Below are 22,329 nucleotides of genomic sequence, written 5' to 3'. Positions count from 1 at the left end.
CATTATTATTTTTCCTGTATGTATGTATTTGTATGTGTTTATGAACGATTATTTTAAGAATACTTAAGTTTTTTTCTGGTATGAGATGAAAACAGGTAAACATTAAGCGCAATTATTATTTATTATATTAATGATCACATAGAACTCTGTAGAATTAAGTGCTTTACATTTTCTTAGTTTGAATTTCAAACTAAGAAGGTATTTTAGATGACCGTTTCTCTTGGAAAATTAGACAATTATAGCCAAGAGGCTTCAAAATTTAAAAATGGCTAAATCCAACAGTGAATATTTCCATGAACGCTTTCATTTATATGATGTGTAGCATCAATTTATCTGGCTTTAGAAGAGGGATACAGATCCTTGTTACAAATATCTACACCAACCAACGAATGAATTCTCAGGTATTCACTGTGTGTGAGGCCTGAGCCCTGAGTGGGTGAATGAGTTAAGAAGGCAGAACAAGGAAAACCAATGTCCTAAAGAAGGGTACTTTTAGGGGCAAGCAAGAGGTAGACAGGAGGCAAAACAGGAGCAAAAAGAGGGGGAAATCACTGTAGACAGCATAAAGAATGCTTCGCCAAGTAGCACTTAGGTTGAATCCAGATGGATAGACAGGATCCGACTAAGTAGAGAGTCCACGTAACAGGCAGGGATGAAAAGGGGTGATGCATTTCACAGTCACTGCAACCTAGGAGTCTCTTTCTTCTAAAGGGAAAGAGACTGAGTTGCCACAATTTGTCCACAGCTGGGAATAGAGATGGGAACAAGAAGGTCACAGCAGATCAGTGAGGGGAAAGAATGAAGCTGAGAATCTCTCTCTCTCTTTTTGAGGCTGCTGAGGAAAAGCAAATAGGTGATTAAGAAGCAGTGAGAAAGGCACTGAGCTCCCCAGGAAGACGAGTGACGTTCAGACAGCAATGATGTGTTAGACTCGAGCCTATAAAGCAGGAGAGGTGGAAGGCATATGACAAAGCAATAAAATAAAGGGAAGAAAAAATAAGTGGAGGTGTCCATGTACATCTGCTTTCCTTTCCTTTGTACCAAGGGTGGGAGTGGGAGGGGTCCCATGGTAGCCAGTTGCATAGTTACTGGTTGCTATTTCTTATATTCATTTTCCTCAAAAGTATTTGAAATAAGTTCAATGTGGACTGAAAATGGATTGTTCCAGGTGCACAGGAATTTCTAAATTACCTTGCATGATTTGGAACAAGGTTCGTTATGTGTGGGATCTCAGGGAATGCCATTCATGATTAAACTCCTATTAGGTTGAGCACCCTCCGTTCATACTGTGAAAACTAGTATTGCTAGGTCCAGTTGGGGTAGCAGAGCTAGAATAAGTGTACACTTATGCTTTCAGCTTTTATGGTGTTAAGGACCACACACCTGAATAAGGTTCCTGAATTCTTGCCTGAAGTCACCAATGGCTACCATATTTTAAATTCACTCTCCTCTGCCTTCTCTAAACCTGTACTTTCAGTCTCTTATGTGTCTGCCTTTTATCTGCTTTGTGCAGTCTGAGCACTTAATTTTCTGTTGGAGAATTAGCATTTCTTTTTACTTTCAGGATATGGCAAGATAGAAGGATAGTGGATGAAATGGTCATATACTGAACCTGAACCCTGATTCAGTATTAGAAAATAAGTATATATATAATGATCTACAGCACTGTCTCTAAATTTTTAATTATGCATGTTCCCATCAACAAGAAAACTGTGAACATGCATCTCTAATGCTTATTTCATAAATCATATACATGAACTTGTATATGCATATAAAACATTTTTATAAATGAAATTTGAATTGGTGAATTGAAAAAGTAAGGACAAATTCTAAAATGTTCTTCCCACACCCCAGGTATGCACCTGCTTTGGAAACAACTGCTCTAGAGATTCCATGTTCAGTCCCAAGGCCCCATATTTATCAAGTCTGGGTCAGTTAGCAAACAACACTTGTTTTTGGCAATGACTGACAGGTTTTGAGAGCTGATCTCTGAAGCAACACTCAAGAGTGTCTCCAAAGCGCCAGTACCTTGCACAACTTTTTTGTGTTAGTCCTGCCCCCACCAGTAGACAGTGAGCCCTTTGAGGGCAGGCACATTGCCTCATTCTTCTTTATATCCTTCATGTCTAATGCTGTGCTTGGCTTATAGCAGAAGGTCAATACAGTGCTACTGAATGAGTATTTTCCAACTTTGGTAAGCTCTCCATTGCTTAGGTTTCTCCCAACTTCTGCAATAAAGGCACAGCTATCTAGATACACAGGTTGAGAAGACAGAAAAGGGCACAGGCAGGAACTTTGTGGTTCTTTCTCCACCGTGCTCACCTCTGCTGGTCACCTCAGGACATTCATTAGCAGAGTGAGTTTGCCTGGCTTCCATTTCCTGTCAGGCTGTCCTTACTGAAATTTCAAGGTAGTTGGAAACGAAATGTTAAATTTAAAATAACAAAACTGGATGACCTTCAGAAAAAACATTATCAGTCTGTAAATTTCAAAGTTACTTTCAGATAAGACCAATGAGTTCTTGATAGTTTCTTCTAAAGCTATAAAGGTCCTCTAAAGATTTTAATGACTGTAAGTATGTTTGTTTCTTATTACAAAAGTATCATGCACACAGAAAACAATAACTTGGGACACCTAGCAAAGCATGAGGAAACAAAAATAACCTATAACCCACTGTTCAATTGCATCTATAGTCTGCATCAAAGATTCTATATTCAGTTTCAGGGGAAAAAAAAAGAGTAAAGATAAAATGGAGAAATTTTAAAAAGAAGAGACATTTCCCCAGTAGTCATGCATATAAGAGATTCCACAGGTTTAAAATGAACCAAAACACACATCCTCAGGGTGGAGGGCTTGCTTCACATGTGCCAGAGACATGAGTTTACCATTGGTTAATAATGAACTTCCCCCATACAATGCTTAGAGATATAAGGTTTTATGTAACATAAGATCAATAAAAATATAACCCATCTAAAAGGTAAAGATTTTTCAATATTTCATTTGACTGTTTGAGAAAGATACTAACACAGGATATGTAATAATGGAGAAAATAAAAATTAAAACAAGGTTTAGCTTTAAGGGAAACTGTGCTAAGCCAAAATAGGCTCAACTCATACTTCTGGAAGCAATAAATCTTAAAGAGTAAGAAAAAGTGGACAAAGCTCTTTAAGAGTTTTTTTTTTCCTACTCTATTATATGCCACTATGATTTGATGGAAAGAAAAAGGGATTTCTAGGCCATTTAAATTTTCTTAGGCTGCTTTCACTTTTGGACTCTAGTATTTGAAAATATAATTAATATTTATACATTTATAAATATTATAAATATATATTATAATATATATTTATATAATATAAATAATATAATTAAGATGTAATTGCTATTCATTCATTCATCATTGCAGTTGATATCATTTAACTGAATGGTTAGTGCATGCCAAACAGCATGCCAGCTATTTGGAATACAAGACAAGACATGAGGTCTGTCTCCAAGGATCTTGCAGTCTAAGAGAATTAGACAGAAGTCATTGCAACAAATTTTTGTTACGTGGCTACCCACTGTTGGTACCAAGAAAGAAGGAGGGGCTCAAGAAAGGCTTTATAGAGAAGGAAATATCGCACTGGGAGCTGAGAGGGAGTGTGCACCCAGGGGCTAGGTGGGGGACAGGTTCCAAGCACGGAGAGCAGGGGGAACAAGGCACTGTTGTGGAGCATGGTGAATTTGGAGAAATGAAGGAGTCCAGCCAGTTGGGAGCACCAGACACCCTGTGCAGGTGTAGACTTCAGAGACAAGTTTGAAGCACCTCATCCAACCTCATGGAGAATCTTGAATGGCATGATAAGGGTGTGGAATTTATTGTAACAGAGGCAGTAACAAAGTCTCTCTGGCCATGAGCAAAGAGTGGACTGAAATGGTGTCAGGCAAGAAAGAAGGAGGCTATTAAGAGATTACTTAATGGGCAAATCAAAAGTATTACCTGTAGGAATGGAGAGGAAAGCAGCAAGGGGATGTATCTGTGACATGACCATGGAAATCTGAATTGCAGCCACTGTGCTGCTTGCATATAGGTAAGGGGAAGTAGAGGCATCCCTGGAACAGGTGGAAATTAAAAAAAAAATACACAAATGGTATCTCTCCTTTCTGGAAGGAAGATAAGGAACATATATGCATCTAACTTATAATTCAGATTATTAAAAGGCAAATCCTTCTTTAAATACATAGGAAAGGTCCTCATTTAATGTTTGCCAATTTTTTTGTTTTATATATGCAGGCTACCTCTTAGAACTGTTCACAACATCAGATACATCCTAAATTTCTAATTTACTTGACTTTCTTAATAGACAGTGGGGGAAGATCTTAAGGGAGACATTGAGCCCAACCTAGCCTGTTTCAGTATTTGGGTATCCAGGTCTTTGTGTACTTTTAGATAGTAACAGAGATACTGTTATTGCCTCATTTGGATTTATCTCTAAAACCATGACTGGCAAGATCCAAATCATGCTGTCCACTGACCTTTAAGTATCTCTATAACATTCTAATGAAAATGAGCAATTCCTTCAGTTCTCAAGTACTTTATTTCTAAACCAATGCAAGACCAAGAGATGCTGTAGACAGTGAGACTAAGTGACCGAGATATTCAATAGCATCTGTTACCTTGTGATAATCAATATCTTGCAATATTAATTGAACAGCCACTATTATGCAAACTGTACCAGGTGCTAAAATCTGTTTTTATGTTTTAAGGTGTTAATTTTCTTGAAAAGGAACTGTGAATGTGACAGATGATCAATACAACCCACTGAGTGGCCAGGAACAACCATCACCACTCAGGCCTCATGGAGAGGAAGGCACTGTCAGAAGTAAAGCCTGACAATTGTTATATGTACTGGAGCATCAAGTCTAGCCTTCTGTCCTGAGATAGCTATAAAACTAAGTGCACATGCCACAAGGTACAGAGGCAAACCCCTAGCCTTTTTCTGCTACTCTGCAGACAGTCAGGAGGGTTACAGACCTCTAGCTGCTTTTCCTCTTCCTGATTCCATTATATCTACTGTACCAGCTTAAACACCTCTGAGCTAGGCCTCCTAACAGCTTGAAATAACCAAAAAAAAAGAGCCCATAGGAAGAAGTCATGTAGGATGGGTAGGCTAACCATCCAGGTCATTTGACACCTTTGAGAGAATCCTAGGTAACTAATGTGTGTGCATCAAGAAGCCAAGAACACAGTGGCTTTGGCACATCAGCATGCTGGAGTGGCAGGAAGAGAGGCAGAGTTAATGGAAGATGAGATTGGCTTGTCTATAAATCAGTTGTAGTCACTCATTCATCCAATTCATTCAACAAATATTTATTGAGTATGCACACAGTGTTCAGCATTGTCAAACCACTGAGGAACAGTTCTAACACAATAAGCCTAGTCTTTGAATATCTGATATTAAGTACTTTGAAAGGAGGAAGAGTAACTGAATGGGAGCACAAAGGGCACAGCACATTACTTGGTCTTGGGGAGTCAAAGAAGGTGTCAAAGAGGAGATATCTAAAACTTGAAGGATGCAGAAGGGTTAGACTGATGAAGGGCTGGTGGTGCAGAGCTGGGAGAGGCCCATCAGAGCATGTACAAAGCGTGTAGAGGACAGAAAGCATGCCCAGGCACGTGCCAGTGTGTCATGGGGAAAGGGAAGGGTCACCTCAGGCGACAGCATGTGACCCTTCTGAAGATGACTTCAAATCCCTAAGTATTGGGTTGAACCATATGAAAGTGCCATTTTTCTAAATTGAAAATGGTCCAATACCAGAATTGCACATGGCTCAACCTAGTTCTTCTGGGAAATATCCCTTGACTATTTCCCCTTCTAATTTTTTTAAATTATAACTTCTTTCCAGAAAAAAAAAAAAACACAGTGGCATCGGGAAATGTAAGAGATTGAGTTTGGCTGGTGAGGCAGGGCAGTGACGGGAGTGGTGATGGATGATATTCAAGGACCAAATGGAAGAGGTCAACGGAAGAATGTGGTGAGTGATGGTAAGACACAACTTTATCCTTAGGACAATGGGGAGCCACTGGATGGTTCTAAGCAGGGACGTGTAATGACCACACTTGTATTTTAAGACTCAAGATAGCCTGGAGAATGGAGTGGCAAGAACAGCACTGGAGAGAGGGAAACAGGTAAAGCAACTATTATGGTCAATCAGGTGAGAGAAGGTGGGCCCATATGAGCATGGTGAAGTGCATGGCCTTGAGAGATATTAAAGAGGTGGAATTGACAGGACATGGTAACGGACCACAAGTGGGAGCCAGCATGCACCTACTGTCCCAGGGTAGGCAACCAGGTGGGTGGTAGGGACATTTGTGGGGCTGGATACCCCGGAGGAAAGAGGCCTTACTGTTCAATCGGTTCTCAAGATAAGGGGAGGGAAGATCGGAGGAAGCAGAAGATGAAGGGAACTAACGTTTGCTGACTGCCAACTTTGTGAGTGTTTAACATATACTGTTTAATTAAATCAAAAAATCGGCCCTAGAAGGTAGGTGCCCTTATTCCAGTTTTACAGCTAAAGAAACTGAAACTCAGAGTTTGCCTGAGGTTAAACAGTTTATATGTTGTAGAACTGCAAGTTAAATGAATGTCTCTCTACCAAAACCCATGCTCTTATGACTACAACTTGTTGCCCAATAACCTAATTAAACTTATGGTGTGTGTGGTTGATTATGGCTAAAAAAGAGTAGCCAGAGTTAAGGTCTCAAAGAGGGACAGGCCACTAATGGATGGTGTGAGGGTCGCGTAACATTGTGAGTGTGACTAATCCCACTGAATGGCATGCTTGCGAGTGGTCCAGATTATGTTCCCACAATTAAAAAAGAGAGAGAGAAGACACCACAGTGACAATAACAACTAAATTCAATATATGATCCTGGACTGGATCTAATAATGGAGGAGAAAATGCCCAAAAGGGCATTATGGGGACATATGAAAAAATTAGAATATAGACTGTAAGCTTTATATCACTGTTAAATTTCCTGAACTTCATAACTGTACTTAAGTTGGTTACATAAGTGAATATTCTTGTTCTTTGGAAAAGTACATGGCAGTATTAAGTGTTCAAGGAAGATGATGTATATTACCTACTCTCAAATGTTTAGAAAATAGGTAGGTAGATGGCTGGATGGATAGATAGATTAGATAGATAGATAGATAGATAGATAGACAGACAGATAGATAGATAAAGAATGATAGGGCAAATGTGACAAAATGTTAAAAGCTGGTGGATCTGAATACCTGGGTGGAGGATATATTGGAGTTTTCTGTATGGGTTTTTGTATTATTTTTGAATTTTTTATTATTATTTTGTAAGTTTGTAATTATTTCAAAATAAAAAGTTTATTGAAAAAGAAAAAGAGGGATATGCCAGGAACATGCCTCAGACCACAGCGGGAAAGGAGGAAGGTCAAACTTCAGATCAGGACGTTTGACCCAGATAAATAAAATACTGTCCTATTTTCCGAGGGGGAGAGACCCTTCCTGGGGGAATACCTTTTAACCATATGACCTCCTTACCCCACATGCTCTACTAACCACATTCATTATAGTTCCTCCCCAAATCTGGGTGGGTGGTGGGGCCTGAACGGAGTGGAGCCATCAGTCAGTAGTTTAAAAGACTTGCTTTCCGAGCTTTAGAAACAAATACTGTAGAATCTTCCTTACCCTGCAGAGTATGGCTCAGCAATACAGCCTCTCTGAACATCTCTTAATGAAGAAGCAATATTTCAGGCAATGGCACTAGCTTATCAGACAAAGGTTTAAAGCACAGCCTATCTAAAGAGTGAGTTAATGGTTTCCAAAATAGTAGCAAAATGGTCTCCATAAAACTAAATTACTCTGGGGAAGAAAGCACATATTACATTCTAGTACTTGTTTCCTTAATTAGGAACAGATCCTGGTGGCTGGGATTTATTTCCATAAGTACACATGCACAAAAACCAGAAACATCTTGAAAGCCTGCAGCATCCCCAACATTTCTCAAATCTGAATTCCTAATTGGGTTAAAAGAAAAAAAAAAAAGGCAACCAGGAATTTGCACACTGGTTTTCACTCAGGATTCAAAACAGAACCTAAGACATGTATTTTTACATTGTTCCAAAACATTTATAAACTGGTTCAAAATCCACAAGACCCCCTTCAGACACTAAAAATAAAAGAAAAATAGACAAGGCATAAATTCCAAATTTAACATACCAAAAATATTCTTCTCTGTCTATGGAACATGAAAACTACCCTGTGATCTCCCCAAGACCCCTTTAAACATCTTAATCTATTTACTTTTTTTTTTTTTTTTTTTTTTTTTTTTTAAATCATCATTTTATTGAGATATATTCACATACCACGCAGTCATACAAAACAAATTGTACTTTCGATTGTTTACAGTACCATTACATAGTTGTACATTCATCACCTAAATCAATCCCTGACACCTTCATTAGCACACACATAAAAATAACAAGAATAATAATTAGAGTGAAAAAGAGCAATTGAAGTAAAAAAGAACACTGGGTACCTTTGTCTGTTTGTTTCCTTCCCCTACTTTTCTACACATCCATCCATAAACTAGACAAAGTGGTGTTTGGTCCTTATGGCTTTCCCAATCCCATTGTCACCCCTCATAAGCTACATTTTTATACAACTGTCTTCGAGATTCATGGGTTCTGGGTTGTAGTTTGATAGTTTCAGGTATCCACCACCAGCTACCCCAATTCTTTAGAACCTAAAAAGGGTTGTCTAAAGTGTGCATAAGAGTGCCCACCAGAGTGACCTCTCGGCTCCTTTTGGAATCTCTCTGCCACTGAAGCTTATTTCATTTCCTTTCACATCCCCCTTTTGGTCAAGAAGATGTTCTCCGTCCCACGGTGCCAGGTCTACATTCCTCCCTGGGAGTCATATTCCACGTTGCCAGGGAGATTCACTTCCCTGGGTGTCTGATCCCACGTAGGGGGGAGGGCAGTGATTTCACCTTTCAAGTTGGCTTAGCCAGAGAGAGAGGGCCACATCTGAGCAACAAAGAGGCATTCAGGAGGAGACTCTTAGGCACAAATACAGGGAGGCCTAGCCTCTCCTTTGCAGCAACCGTCTTCCCAAGGGTAAAACTTATGGTAGAGGGCTCAACCCATCAAACCACCAGTCCCCTATGTCTGTGGTCATGTTAGCAACCATGGAGGTGGGGTAGGCGAATACCCCTGCATTCTCCACAGGCTCCTCAAGGGGGCACTACATCTTTTTTTTTTTTTTTCCCCTTGTTTGTCTTTTTTCTTTCTTTTTTTTTTTTTTTTTTTAACTTTCCCTTCTTTTTTAAATCACCTGTATGAAAAAAAAAAGTTAAAAAGAAAACAAACATACAATAAAAGAGCATTTCAAAGAGACCATAGCAAGGGAGTAAGAAAAAGACAACTAACCTAAGATAACTGCTTAACTTCCAACATGTTCCTACTTTACCCCAAGAAAGTTACATAATATAGCAACATTTCAGTGAACTTGTTCCTACTACAACCATCAGAAATTAACAGACCATAGTCATTTCTGGGCATCCCCAGAACGTTAAATAGCTTATCTGTTCTTCCTGGATTATTGTTCCCCCTTCCTTAATTGCTCTCTACTGCTAGTTCCCCTACATTCTACATTATAAACCATTTGTTTTACATTTTTCAAAGTTCACATTAGTGGTAGCATATAATATTTCTCTTTTTGTGCCTGGCTTATTTCGCTCAGCATTATGTCTTCAAGGTTCATCCATGTTGTCATATGTTTCACCAGATCGTTCCTTCTTACTGCCGCGTAGTATTCCATCGTGTGTATATACCACATTTTATTTATCCACTCATCTGTTGAAGGACATTTGGGTTGTTTCCATCTCTTGGCAATTGTGAATAATGCTGCTATGAACATTGGCGTGCAGATATCTGTTCGTGTCACTGCTTTCCGATCTTCCGGGTATATACCGAGGAGTGCAATCGCTGGATCGAATGGTAGCTCTATATCTAGTTTTCTAAGGAACTGCCAGACTGACTTCCAGAGTGGCTGAACCATTATACAGTCCCACCAACAATGAATAAGAGTTCCAATTTCTCCACATCCCCTCCAGCATTTGTAGTTTCCTGTTTGTTTAATGGCAGCCATTCTAACCGGTGTTAGATGGTATCTCATTGTGGTCTTAATTTGCATCTCTCTAATAGCTAGTGAAGCTGAACATTTTTTCATGTGTTTCTTGGTCATTTGTATTTCCTCTTCAGAGAACTGTCTTTTCATATCTTTTGCCCATTTTATAATTGGGCTGTCTGTACTATTGTCATTGAGTTGTAGGATTTCTTTGTATATGCAAGATATCAGTCTTTTGTCAGATACATGGTTTCCAAAAATTTTTTCCCATTGAGTTGGCTGCCTCTTTACCTTTTTGAGAAATTCCTTTGAGGTGCAGAAACTTCTAAGCTTGAGGAGTTCCCATTTATCTATTTTCTCTTTTGTTGCTTGTGCTTTGGGTGTAAAGTCTAGGAAGTGGCCTCCTAATACAAGGTCTTGAAGATGTTTTCCTACATTATCTTCTAGGAGTTTTATGGTACTTTCTTTTATATTGAGATCTTTGGTCCATTTTGAGTTAATTTTTGTGTAGGGGGTGAGGTAGGGGTCCTCTTTCATTCTTTTGGATATGGATATCCAACTCTCCCAGCCCCATTTGTTGAAAAGACCATTATGGCTCAGTTCGGTGACTTTGGGGGCCTTATCAAAGATCAGTCGGCCATAGATCTGAGGGTCTATCTCTGAATTCTCAATTCGATTCCATTGATCTATATGTCTATCTTTGTGCCAGTACCATGCTGTCTTGGCAACTGTGGCTTTATAATAAGCTTCAAAGTCAGGGAGCGTAAGTCCTCCCACTTCGTTTTTCTTTTTTAGAGTGTCTTTAGCAATTCGAGGCATCTTCCCTTTCCAAATAAATTTGATAACTAGTTTTTCCAAGTCTGCAAAGTAGGTTGTTGGAATTTTGATTGGGATTGCATTGAATCTGTAGATGAGTTTGGGTAGAATTGACATCTTAATGACATTTAGCCTTCCTATCCATGAACATGGAATATTTTTCCATCTTTTAAGGTCCTCTTCTATTTCTTTTAGTAGAGTTATGTAGTTTTCTTTGTATAGGTCTTTTACATCTTTGGTTAAGTTGATTCCTAGGTACTTGATTTTTTTAGTTGCTATTGAAAATGGTATCTTTTTCTTGAGTGTCTCTTCAGTTTGTTCATTTCTAGCATATAGAAACATTACTGACTTATGTGCATTAATCTTGTATCCCGCTACTTTGCTAAATTTGTTTATTAGCTCTAGTAGGTGTATCGTTGATTTCTCAGGGTTTTCTAGATATAAGATCATATCATCTGCAAACAATGACAGTTTTACTTCTTCTTTTCCAATTTGGATGCCTTTTATTTCTTTGTCTTGCCGGATTGCCCTGGCTAGCACTTCCAGCACAATGTTGAATAACAGTGGTGACAGCGGGCATCCTTGTCTTGTTCCTGATCTTAGAGGGAAGGCTTTCAGTCTCTCACCATTGAGTACTATGCTGGCTGTGGGTTTTTCATATATGCTCTTTATCATGTTGAGGAAGTTTCCTTCAATTCCTACCTTTTGAAGTGTTTTTATCAAAAAGGGATGTTGGATTTTGTCAAATGCTTTTTCAGCATCTATTGAGATGATCAATTGATTTTTCCCTTTCGAGTTTTTAATGTGTTGTAATACATTGATTGTTTTTCTTATGTTGAACCATCCTTGCATGCCTGGAATGAACCCCACTTGGTCATGGTGTATGATTTTTTTAATGTGTCTTTGGATTCGATTTGCAAGTATTTTGTTGAGGATTTTTGCATCTATATTCATTAGGGAGATTGGCCGGTAGTTTTCCTTTTTTGTAGCATCTTTGCCTGGTTTTGGTATTAGATTGATGTTAGCTTCATAAAATGAGTTAGGTAGTGTTCCATTTTTTTCAATGTTTTGAAAGAGTTTGAGTAAGATTGGTGTCAGTTCTTTCTGGAAAGTTTGGTAGAATTCCCCTGTGAAGCCATCTGGCCCTGGGCATTTATTTGTGGGAAGATTTTTGATGACTGATTGGATCTCTTTGCTTGTGATGGGTTGGTTGAGGTCTTCTATTTCTTCTCTGGTCAGTCTAGGTTGTTCATATGTTTCCAGGAAATTGTCCATTTCTTCTACATTATCCAGTTTGTTGCCATACAGTTGTTCATAATATCCTCTTATAATTTTTTTAATTTCTTCAGGATCTGCAGTTATGTCACCTTTTTCATTCATTATTTTGTTTATATGGGTCTTCTCTCTTTTTGATTTTGTCAGTCTAGCTAGGGGCTTGTCAATCTTGTTGATCTTCTCAAAGAACCAACTTTTGGTGATATTTATCCTTTCTATTGTTTTTTTGTTCTCTATGTCATTTATTTCTGCTTTAATCCTTGTTATTTCTTTTCTTCTACTTGGTTTAGGATTGGTTTGCTGTTCATTTTCTAGCTTCTTCAGTTGATCCATTAGTTCTTTGATTTTGGCTCTTTCTTCCTTTTTAATATATGCGTTTAGTGCTATAAATTTCCCCCTTAGCACTGCTTTTGCTGCATCCCATAGGTTTTGGTATGTTGTGTTCTCATTTTCATTCGTCTCTATATATTTAGCAATTTCTCTTGCTATTTCTTCTTTAACCCACTGATTGTTTAGGAGTGTGTTGTTTAACCTCCAGGTATTTGTGAATTTTCTAAGTCTCTGATGGTTATTGACTTCTAATTGTATTCCATTGTGGTCAGAGAATGTGCTTTGAATAATTTCAATCTTTTTAAATTTATTGAGGCTTGTTTTATGTCCCAGCATATGATCTATTCTGGAGAAAGTTCCGTGAGCACTAGAAAAGTATGTGTATCCTGGTGATTTGGGATGTAATGTCCTGTAGATGTCTGTTAAATCTAATTCATTTATCAGATTGTTTAGGTTTTCAATTTCCTTATTGGTCTTCTGTCTGGTTGATCTATCTATAGGAGAGAGTGATGTGTTGAAGTCTCCCACAATTATTGTGGAAACATCAATTGCTTCCTTTAGTTTTGCCAATGTTTCTCTCATGTATTTTGTGGCACCTTGATTGGGTGCATAGACATTTACGATTGTTATTTCTTCTTGCTGAATTGCCCCTTTTATTAGTATGTAGTGGCCTTCTTTGTCTCTCAAAACATCCCTGCATTTGAAGTCTATTTTATCTGAGATTAATATTGCTACACCTGCTTTCTTTTGGCTGTAGCTTGCATGAAATATTTTTTTCCATCCTTTCACTTTCAATTTCTTTGTGTCCCTGTGTCTAAGATGAGTCTCTTGTATGCAACATATTGATGGTTCATTTTTTCTGATCCATTCTGCGAATCTATATCTTTTAATTGGGGAGTTTAATCCATTTACATTCAACGTTAAAACCGTGAAGGCATTTCTTGAATCGGCCATCTTATCCTTTGGGTTATGTTTGCCATATTTTTCCCTCTCTCTATTAATATCCTTTATTGTACCCATACCGAATCTCTTTAGTACTGAACCTTTCTCCAAGTCTCTCTGTTCTGTCTTTGTTTCTCTGTCTGTAGGGCTCCCTTTAGTATCTCCAGTAGGGCAGGTCTCTTGTTAGCAAATTCTCTCAGCATTTCTTTGTCTGTGAAAAATTTAAGCTCTCCCTCAAATTTGAAGGAGAGCTTTGCTGGATAAAGTATTCTTGGCTGGAAATTCCTCTCTCTCAGAATTTTAAATATATCGTGCCATTGCCTTCTCGCCTCCATGGTGGCTGCTGAGTAGTCACTACTTAGTCTTATGCTGTTTCCTTTGTATGTGGTGAATTGCTTTTCTCTTGCTGCTTTCAGAACTTGCTCCTTCTCTTCTATGTTTGACAGTGTGATCAGTATATGTCTCGGAGTGGGTTTTTTTGGATTTATTCTATTTGGAGTTCGCTGAGCATTTATGATTTGTGTATTTATGTTGTTTAGAAGATTTGGGAAGTTTTCCCCAACAATTTCTTTGAATACTCTTCCTAGACCTTTACCCTTTTCTTCCCCTTCTGGGACACCAATGAGTCTTATATTCGGACGCTTCATATTATCTATCATATCCCTGAGGTCCATTTCGAGTTTTTCAATTTTTTTCCCCATTCTTTCTTTTATGCTTTCATTTTCCATTCTGTCATCTTCCAGGTCACTGATTCGTTGTTCAACTTCCTCTAGTCTTGTACTATGAGTGTCCAGAATCTTTTTAATTTGGTCAACAGTTTCTTTAATTTCCATAAGATCATCCATTTTTTTATTTAGTCTTGCAATGTCTTCTTTATGCTCTTCTAGGGTCTTCTTGATTTCCTTCATATCCCGTACTAGGGTCTCATTGTTCATCTTTAGTTCTTTGAGTAGCTGCTCTAGGTGTGTCTCTTCTGGTCTTTTGATTTGGGTGCTTGGGCTTGGGTTATCCATATCGTCTGGTTTTTTCATATGCTTTATAATTTTCTGTTGTTTTTGGCCTCGTGGCATTTGCTGTCCTTGATAGGGTTCTTTTAGGGTTTGTAGACCAGTTGAAGTCCTTATCTCTAGTTTATCAGATCTACAGCTTCGTGGAGTACACTTTCTCTAACTAACCAGCAGGTGGCGTCCACGAGCCACCTGTTCTCCACAAGCCAGATCTCCCCTGCTTAGCCTTTTTGGTGAGTGGGGGAGTGAGTCTTGTGGGGCCCAATTGGTGTCCCAAGCTTGCGTGTGTAGTTGGTGTTGCCTGCCCTGTATGTGGGGCGTGTTTCTGGGCAGTCGGGGAGGGGGGGTGGCCCTAACAATCAAATCTCCCTGATGATCCTAGAGTTTTAAAGCTACTGCAATAGTCTAATCCTTCAGTTCAGTCCTGCCACAGTTTGTCTCTGCCACTGACCGACAAGTCTTTGGTATTGGCGTATGGCTCCTGAGACTTGCAAGTGGGCCCCTCTTCCAGGCTGTGCACCCCGGGTCCTCTGTTGAGGGATGACTGTGCTATGTCACAGGTGAGTGCCGTCCCCCCAGGGCAGTTCTGGGCTGCTGGGCTGTGTTGGGAGGCTCCCAGTCTGCTCAAATGATGGCTGAATGGGGCTCTGTTAATTCACACTGCTCCCCCTTCCCAGCTCTGGGACATTCAGCTGAGGTTGCAGGGAAGGCTAATGTCCACGCCCAGTTTTGTGGTGTGTGCCTGTTATTTGAAGCACTTCCGTCACACTGGGTTGTCTGGGGCAGCTCTGGGCTATGGGGCTGGCGATGGGCAGGAGTGTTTCCTGTCCACCAGGATGGTGGCTGTGAGCGGACACCCCCCTTTTCTTGGGAAGTTGTGTTGTTTAGTGAATTTTCTCAGCCACTGGATTATTGCCTTTTGTCTCAGAGCTCTCTTAGTTCTGCTCTTGACTTGACGTGCCCAAATTTCAATTCTTTGAAGCTTTCTGTATTGAGCTTCTTAGAGTAATTGTTTTAGAAAAAGCAAAAAGGATTTAAAAAAAAAAAAAAAAAAAAAAAAAAAAACGGCCCTCCTCAGAGATCTAATGGGTTATTGAAATGCTAATAGACAAAGCAACCAGGGCCATTAAGGAAAGGTGCCCTGGGCAGAGAGATCAGCCTTGCTTCGGGATTTGCATATGCGCCTCAAGGCCTGATCTCCGCCCTTCCCCTTTCTGTGTTCACCAGAACTCCAAAAATCCTCTGCTTTTACTTTGGAGCTTCTCGTGTTGTTTTCCTTCTATGCCCGTCTCCTCTCTGCTGGGCTGGCTGCTCTCAGAGTCTCTGGTGTCTGTCCTCAGTCTATCTATGGTTGGAGTTTGAATCAGTAGAATGAGTTTCCGATGAGAGCAGCCACTGCAATTCTCCCTTCTCCTTCCTGGAGCTGACAGCCCCTCCTCCCCCGGGACTGAGCCTGGCAGGGAGGGGCGCGGGTCCCCTGGCCGCAAAAACTTACAGATTTCGCTGATCTCAGCAGTTCCACGTTTTCATGAGTGTTGTATGAAGTATGCCCAAAGACAGATTGCTCTGTGGTGTCCAGTCCACGCAGTTCCTGGCTTTTTACCTACTTTCCTGGAGGAGTAACTAAAACATACAGCTCACCAGTCTGCCATCTTGCCCCGCCTCCGTATTTACTTTTTAAAAGAGGAGATGAGGGCTGGGAGATGTTTATGTGACACCTGCCTCTTCCTTTATTGGCTTCAAAGGACTCCTTTTTGTGCTTTGCTTTGTTAATTTATTACAGAAATTGGATATCCTTTTTCTTTGCTTAAAGGTAACCTAAAATTTCATTATAATAAAAAAGTCAAGATGCTCCATGGAGTCAGCAATAAAGAAATTATTATTCATACCTGCACAGTTTATCCTCAAGTATTTCCATGTACTGCACAGTATTTTCCTTCACAGTTGTCTCTGCAAAGCAAAAATCCAAAGTTGACGCAATTGCAAAGATGGAACAAGAGCCAGTACTATTCAACTAAAAGCCAAAGCACAAAGGATCGTGGTGGCCAAGTCACTAATAATAATAGTATCCTATGTCTGGAAAATACTAGAATCCATTGGGAGTGGCTGCCTGGAGTAATGCATTGAAAAGGATATAGAGGCTTTAAGCGTGCGGAAGAGTGTGGAGATGGTAGTGAGAGGTGGGGGTGGTAACAGAGCTTGTGCCACCTTTGCTTTATTCTTTCAAAGACAGCTCACTGATAGTCAATTTGATAGTCATTCACAAGAGCACAGATACGTTCAATAGCTGTCGCCTTTCCCACGTGGTAACCAAGGGCTTGGTTGTTGAAGACCAGGAAAGAGAACCAGAGAGTGGAGTAACTCCCATCCTACGGTTGAACCAGAGGAACTTCACCGTTAGTAGCAAGGGATAGGAAACCATTTCATTGAAAAACGGATCTAAGCACATGATCTTGCCAATAAGTAGAAAATCAATTCCTCCACTTCTAAAGTTACCACTCAAGACAGCCTCAACGCCCAGTAACCACTAAATGCTGTTGGAATGAATGATTTTTATGGTTCAATGAATCAAAAAGGAACTTTACTAATTTTTTTAAAAAATTGGTACACATTGGGTGAGTTCTTGTGCCTTTTGTCTCCTCATCTATAGAATGAAAGTACTTTCCTCTGAGGGTGATAACTGATTGGGATGTGCATAGAAAGTGCCTGGAAGAGGACCTGGCAGCTGATAGGCGTTCACTAATTGGTGGGTGTAATTATTGACATCGTTGCTAGTTCCACTGTTATTATTAGCATTATTTTTGTTGCTTTTATTTTTATTCCAAGCTTTATTCTCAAAGGTAATTGAAGCCAAAGGGATAATTAACATGTGAACGTTGAGAAATGTAGAAAAGCAGAAGCCACCAGCCTGACTCTTAGCCCCAGATCTGTGCTATGGGGAATCTCTACTTTGGGGAGTTCTTGGTATCCTATTTAGTTAACAGTTAATGTGTGTATGTGTGTGGGGAGGAGGGAGGAGTTACATTTGGAACTGGAAAAAAAAATCCTGAAATTCCTCTACAAGAAACCAAATATTTCAACAGTAAATTAAAACAAGTCTGGTTCATTCATTCAGAGAAAGAAAGAAAGAGAGAAAGAGAGTGGGAGAGAGGGAGAGAGGGAGAGAAAGAGAGGGAGAGAAAGAGAGAGAGAGAGAAAGAGAGAAAGAAAGAAAGAAAGAGAGAGAAGGAGAGAGAGAGAGAGAGAAATCTATACAATAGAGACAACTGTTTTAGTTATCTCAGTGATTTATGCTGGCCTAACTACAAATTTAATTGTGCTAAGTTTTTTTTTTCCAAATTAAGTAATTAATTATTTTATTTAGCACCTACCCATGCAGCTGTTACTGTGCCAGTACAGAGATTAAGTTGTTGTGATTCTGTTCTATAAAAAGGAGATGTGTTCGCTGGTTAATCACTGCAAATTCAGAATGCCCCAACCAGAAATGCTCTCTTCATTTCACATATTAAACATATTTAAGTTCCAGGCACTGTTCTAAGCACTTGGGGTAAATCAATGGACAGATAGAGAAAAGGTAAAGATCCCTCACCATGTAAGTCTTACATTCTGGTAGGGAGAGATACTAAAGAATAAACATAAACATTCCATGGAATATTAGATGGTGGTAAGTACTACAGAGTATTTAAAAGAAAAAAAATCAAGAGAAGGAGACTAAGATGGGGCTGTGGAGTGGTCGGGGTGGGCATCATCGAGGTGGTGACATTTGGGTAAAAGCTTGAAGAAAGTGGTGGGGAGTGAGTCAGTGGCAGGACAACCAGTATAAAGGCTCTAGGGTAGAAGCACGCCCGAGTGTGGTAGCAAACTGTGGCTGGAGCAGAATGTTCCATGGGAAGAAGAGATGACATCAAAGAAACAGTCCAGGATTCAATCACGTAGGCCACTGTGGCAGAGTGTATTTCCCTAAAAATGGCCACAGCAGTATTCCTGGCCCCACATACTCTTCCAGAACCTTGACACTCCCCACCAAGAGGTAGCAGATATCTCCCCTCCCTTGAATCTGAACAGGTTTGTGACTGCTCCAACTGAGGACGACAGACAGGGCACGCTAAAATTTCTGAGGCTAGGATACAGCCTCTGCCTGGCTCTCTCTCTCCCTGGAGAATCCAGACCGTGTTTTGAGGAAGCACAAGACACTGGGAGAGGCCACATGGAGGTATTCCAGCTGACAACCCCAAATAAGGTCTCAGCTGACAGCCAGATCAACACCAGATATGTGAGTGAGTGAGCCTTTGGACAGTCGAGCCCCAGCCTTTGAGTCTCAGTGACCCAGACATCACGGCATAGAGATAAGCCATCCCCACTACACCCTACCTAGATTCTTGATTCACAGAATTCAGGCACACAGTAAATAGCTGTTTTAAGTCATTGTGTTTGGGGATGATTTGTTACAGAGCCATAGTAACTGGAAAGCCACTGCCAGGATTTTGAGTTTGGCTGTGAGCGAGAAGACATTTCCCATTGTTTGACTGATGGCTGCTGTATTGGGGATAGACTAGAGGAGGACAGGGTAGAAGTAAAGAAACCCAGGAGGCGAGGTGATGGTGACAGACCAGGATATTAGCAGGAGTTGGTGATATGAGGACAGAGTTTAGATATATTTTAAAGGTAGAAACAACAGGATTTGCTATAGGTTGAATATGGCATGTGACAAAAAGAGAGAAGTCAAGAATGACTGCCAGGTATTTTCCTGGAGCCAATGTAAAGAACAGATTTGTCATCTGCCGAGATCAGGGAGACTTCAGATGGAACCAGTTTGAGGAGACAAGCAAGAGTTCAGTTTTGGATACATTAAATTTGAGAAATTTATTACACATCCAGTGGGGATGTCAAGTATGGAGTTGGATATATGAATCTGGAGTTCAGGAAAAGGTCTAGATGGAGAACATTTGGAAGATAACAGCAATTGAAGCAATGAGACTGGACAACACCACTAAGGGAGTGAGAATAATTTAAGAAGTCTGTGATGGTCATATATAACTACACTTATATTGTGATAGCACTATTCCTTCAAAGGACAAAAGTGGATTAGCTTCTCCCTTGAGGAAAATAAAGCCACATTATTATGTGTAAAAATAATCCAGATATCTACCATACTAATGATGTTGTTAAGAAACTGAATGCTAAACACTTGACTCATCCAAGTATTCGGAGACCAAATTACAGACACTTTGATTTTCCCTGGAACCTGCATGATTTTCCACCTGTCTAGAGGCTGTTATCTGAAGAGGATACTGTGTTCCAAATATTACTTTGTCTGGATTCTGAACTTCTCTGCCTGCCAAGCTGTTTAAAAGTGCTTGAACATTCTCACTGGGTTGACCCACAACCTTCAAGAGATACCTCAGGATTGTAGACACAGAACTTAGATTTTAAACATCCTAAGTAATATGTCCACAGACACAGGGGATTGATAATAGAGCCAGCCATCCAAATAATCTCTTCATCTTTTATGTCTTTTCTCGCCCCCACTCCTCTTTCCTCCTTTCCCACCATCTTAAGTTCAACACAGCCATGATCCATGAGGATGGTGATCGTGAGGCAAATTTCCAGGGAAGGAGCCCAGGTCAAAAATGAGGTTCCAGGGCTGACATGCTAATGGGAACAAAGGCGGCCAGGGGACTCTGGACTTCCTGACTGGGAAAACATAGGGATACTTCCCCTTCTCTCCATTTGTAAAGGGAATGTGATATCCAGGTATGGGCCACAACATCAGAATAGAAAACATATCATTAGTTTTATGAGTCCAATTAAACAAAAACTGATTGATAATTAAATGCAGTAAATCTGTGAAAGCATTTTAGTGGAGAGCATGGCACAAACACAAATCAATGTTATAGGAATTTAATCCAGGCCCCACTTTGTGCAAGGTTCTCTGCCAGGCACTATTTAATATGAACAGGAACAAGGCTTCCAGGGACCCTGAGATAGCCATGAGGCCAGACTCCTTAACACCTTTCTCACCAGAGCACACAGTGACATTTTCCATAAATCTTCATCATAGCCAATAATCAAAAAATGTTCCTCTGACTCTGATGGAAAAAAATAACCAAACCAATATCCTTTTCAGCATAAACATGGAAGGTAGGAGAATGTTAAAGTGGAAGCAGGTCCAATTAAGTTTCACTGTACTATATCCCTTGTTTGCATAATAAAAGGACAGCAGTGTTTGCCATGATAATAGGACAGGAAATGAATAATACCCAGGCTCACTGGCTATCAGATAGAATGAAGCCTCACTGCCCTCAGTTAATACAGAGGGTATCACTGGATCAGTATGATACGATATCAGATTTGAAAATGGAAGCCAGAGGGATCATATCAGTTTAGCACTAATTGTAATATTTGTCTAACATTAGCCATTTTATTGACATTTTTTAAAAAGAATATACCAAATGAGGCCTGGCCTATTTTTACAAAATAAGCTATCAGCTTCCAGAGGCCAATCAATATTCAAGGATCGATTTAGACAAAATTAACTTCGGTTTAATCAAATCTTCTGAAAGGAAGATGGGAAAGACAAAGGGGAAATTATAATATTCTGAGACATTTTTGAATATCTAAGGTATCATTCTCTGTTCAAGTAAATGGAAAGACCTCCGTTCATTTTAGTAATTAAACCATGCACGGAGATGAATTGGTAATGCCATCCTAATGAAGACGCAGGGAAGCCAGCAATGCAGAAAAATGGACTTGCTGTCGATTGTCTTGGCAGGTGCAATGGAATGAGATTGCATAGAACCTCGAAAGCTGCTGAATAATCTTGGATAAGTCAAATTTCACATGAAGGGCAAGATGGAGACACCAATCACGGGCCCCTAAAACCTAGACAGTTTTGTCTGCTGGTACCATAGTGATGTTGACTCTCACTCTGAAAACACAATGGTGGAAATACATGATAAGAAAATAATGATGAACATTAGCTAACATTCTATTGAGCACTTCCTATGTGTCAGGTATTGTTCTAAACACCAACTAATAATAGTACCCATGAAGCAGGTCTATTGTTATCCCCATTTTGCAGTTGACTACGTGGAAGGACCACAAGGTTTAATGTCACACAGAAGTAAGGGATCGCCCCAGAGTCCACTGTTACAGAATGCATGAATTCAATTTTTATAACAAAATAGGGACTCAATAAATGCATATTGAATGAATGTATGTGAAACTTCAGCCACCAACAAAATGAAGCTGGTACTCAAAGAGTAAGTTCAAGAGAGAACATAGGCTATGCTGTAAAAACTCAGAGTTGCAAAGAATACTGGGCATTTCAAGAACAGCTGTCAATAAATGAAAACTTTATTATATGCATACTACAGGGAAGAATGCTACTCACATAGCATAATATGAATCAGCATAGTGTAAAATAAATTGAACAATATATATATTTAGAAAATATAAAAGTATAGACCAAGGTGATTTCAAAGTAGGTTGAAATATGAAAAATGATTATTAATTTTCTAATGCTTATATCCACATTGATTCAATATGCCCAGTAAGGAGATATTAAATACATGTGGTTTTATAAGCAGATTTTTATTTGCATCTATACATTTATTTAAAGCATTTTCACGTCCCACTATGTGTGCTGGTCATTTAGCTAGCGCTCTCAAGACAGGATTCCTGACTTTAACAGGATATGATTTTTCCTAGGCCTTGGACTAGTCATTACAAATTCTATAGTGGCTGGAACCAAATAAATTCACTGTCACCAAATTAGCAATAGATGCATTTCTCATGGACCGGACATCATTCAGTAT

At 39.6% G+C, this 22,329-nt stretch overlaps 1 protein-coding gene across 3 annotated transcripts in view; it reads right to left on the bottom strand.

The window, feature by feature from the left end:
* DISC1 (DISC1 scaffold protein) overlaps positions 1-22,329 on the bottom strand; it is a 403,772-nt gene that overhangs the window by 55,511 nt on the left and 325,932 nt on the right. For all 3 annotated transcript variants that reach the window (XR_005214467.1, XM_037820932.1, XM_037820929.1), the window contains exon 10: positions 16,402-16,462. Coding sequence is in view for 2 of the 3 variants with exons in the window: in XM_037820932.1 (XP_037676860.1) it covers positions 16,402-16,462 (61 nt within the window). In the remaining variant the exon portion in view is untranslated. The remainder of the gene's footprint in view (positions 1-16,401; positions 16,463-22,329) is intronic.

Source organism: Choloepus didactylus, chromosome 2, assembly GCF_015220235.1.
Source record: "Choloepus didactylus isolate mChoDid1 chromosome 2, mChoDid1.pri, whole genome shotgun sequence".
NCBI lineage: Eukaryota > Metazoa > Chordata > Mammalia > Pilosa > Megalonychidae > Choloepus > Choloepus didactylus.
The sequence above is the reverse complement of the archived record's forward strand: the minus strand, read 5'-3'. Positions and strand labels throughout refer to the sequence as shown.